The following is a 729-nucleotide window of genomic DNA, read 5'->3' on the forward strand; positions in this document are numbered from 1 at the left end:
GACATTTCTGTTGCATTTGTGTTTCAGTTCCTCACAGAATCCTTTTCTCACCAGAGGATGCCTTATTTCCTCCTCTTTTCCTTTTTCATAGGAGGGAAAATTTAAGAAGGAGAAGGGTGTGCGTGTGGGAGAACGCGAGGACACACTTCCTCCAGACTACAGGTTTAATAAGGAGGAACTAATGAAACTGGCTCCTCCTAAACCTGAGGTGAGACTGGGGCACATTCACTAATAAGTAATATGAGCTGAGTTAAAGCACACAGTTCCTCATTATTTCCTCTCTTCCATGTCCCTCCTCTCTCTCCTCCTGCAGCCCTCCATGGGCACCGGGGAGGCTCTGGACATTTTGTCTGGAGACTTCATGACCTCCTCTACAGTTCCTGCAGTCAAGGCTCCTGTTGTCACCCCCTCAGCTCCTCCTGCACAGGTACACTGTTGATCTGTGGAAGCAATATTAACATAGTAATCCCTGCCTACACAGATTTTATACATCTCATTCTGTGCCTCCCTCAGTCCTCTGGAGACTTTGCTCTGGATGCCTTGGCGGGAGACTTTGATGCCTCCAGTGCTGCTCCGACGGTGAAGTCTGCTTCTTGTGTTCCCACAAAAACTCAACCAGGGGTAAACACACAAACTCAAGCCTTTTTCAACTACTTAAGTCTCTAAAACCTCTAAAAAGTTCCGTTATAACCTTTTTGTCTGTGTGTTTGTGCACTCAGATGGAAGCAG

The 729-nt window shown here is 46.8% G+C and overlaps 1 protein-coding gene across 1 annotated transcript; it reads left to right on the top strand.

Annotated features, from left to right (window-relative positions):
* Window positions 1-91: 91 nt before the first annotated feature.
* Window positions 92-681, top strand: LOC111649795 (uncharacterized; the record flags this gene model as incomplete). The annotated part of the gene is made up of 3 exons (XM_023399491.2): window positions 92-208; window positions 314-427; window positions 514-681. Coding segments are annotated over 3 exons (384 nt in total), but the record flags the coding sequence as incomplete, so codon positions are not given.
* Window positions 682-729: the final 48 nt, after the last annotated feature.

This window comes from Seriola lalandi, unplaced genomic scaffold (genome assembly GCF_002814215.2).
Source record: "Seriola lalandi dorsalis isolate HSWRI2012SDOR001 ecotype SW California unplaced genomic scaffold, Sedor1 jcf7180001965126, whole genome shotgun sequence".
Classification (NCBI taxonomy): Eukaryota; Metazoa; Chordata; class Actinopteri; order Carangiformes; family Carangidae; genus Seriola; species Seriola lalandi.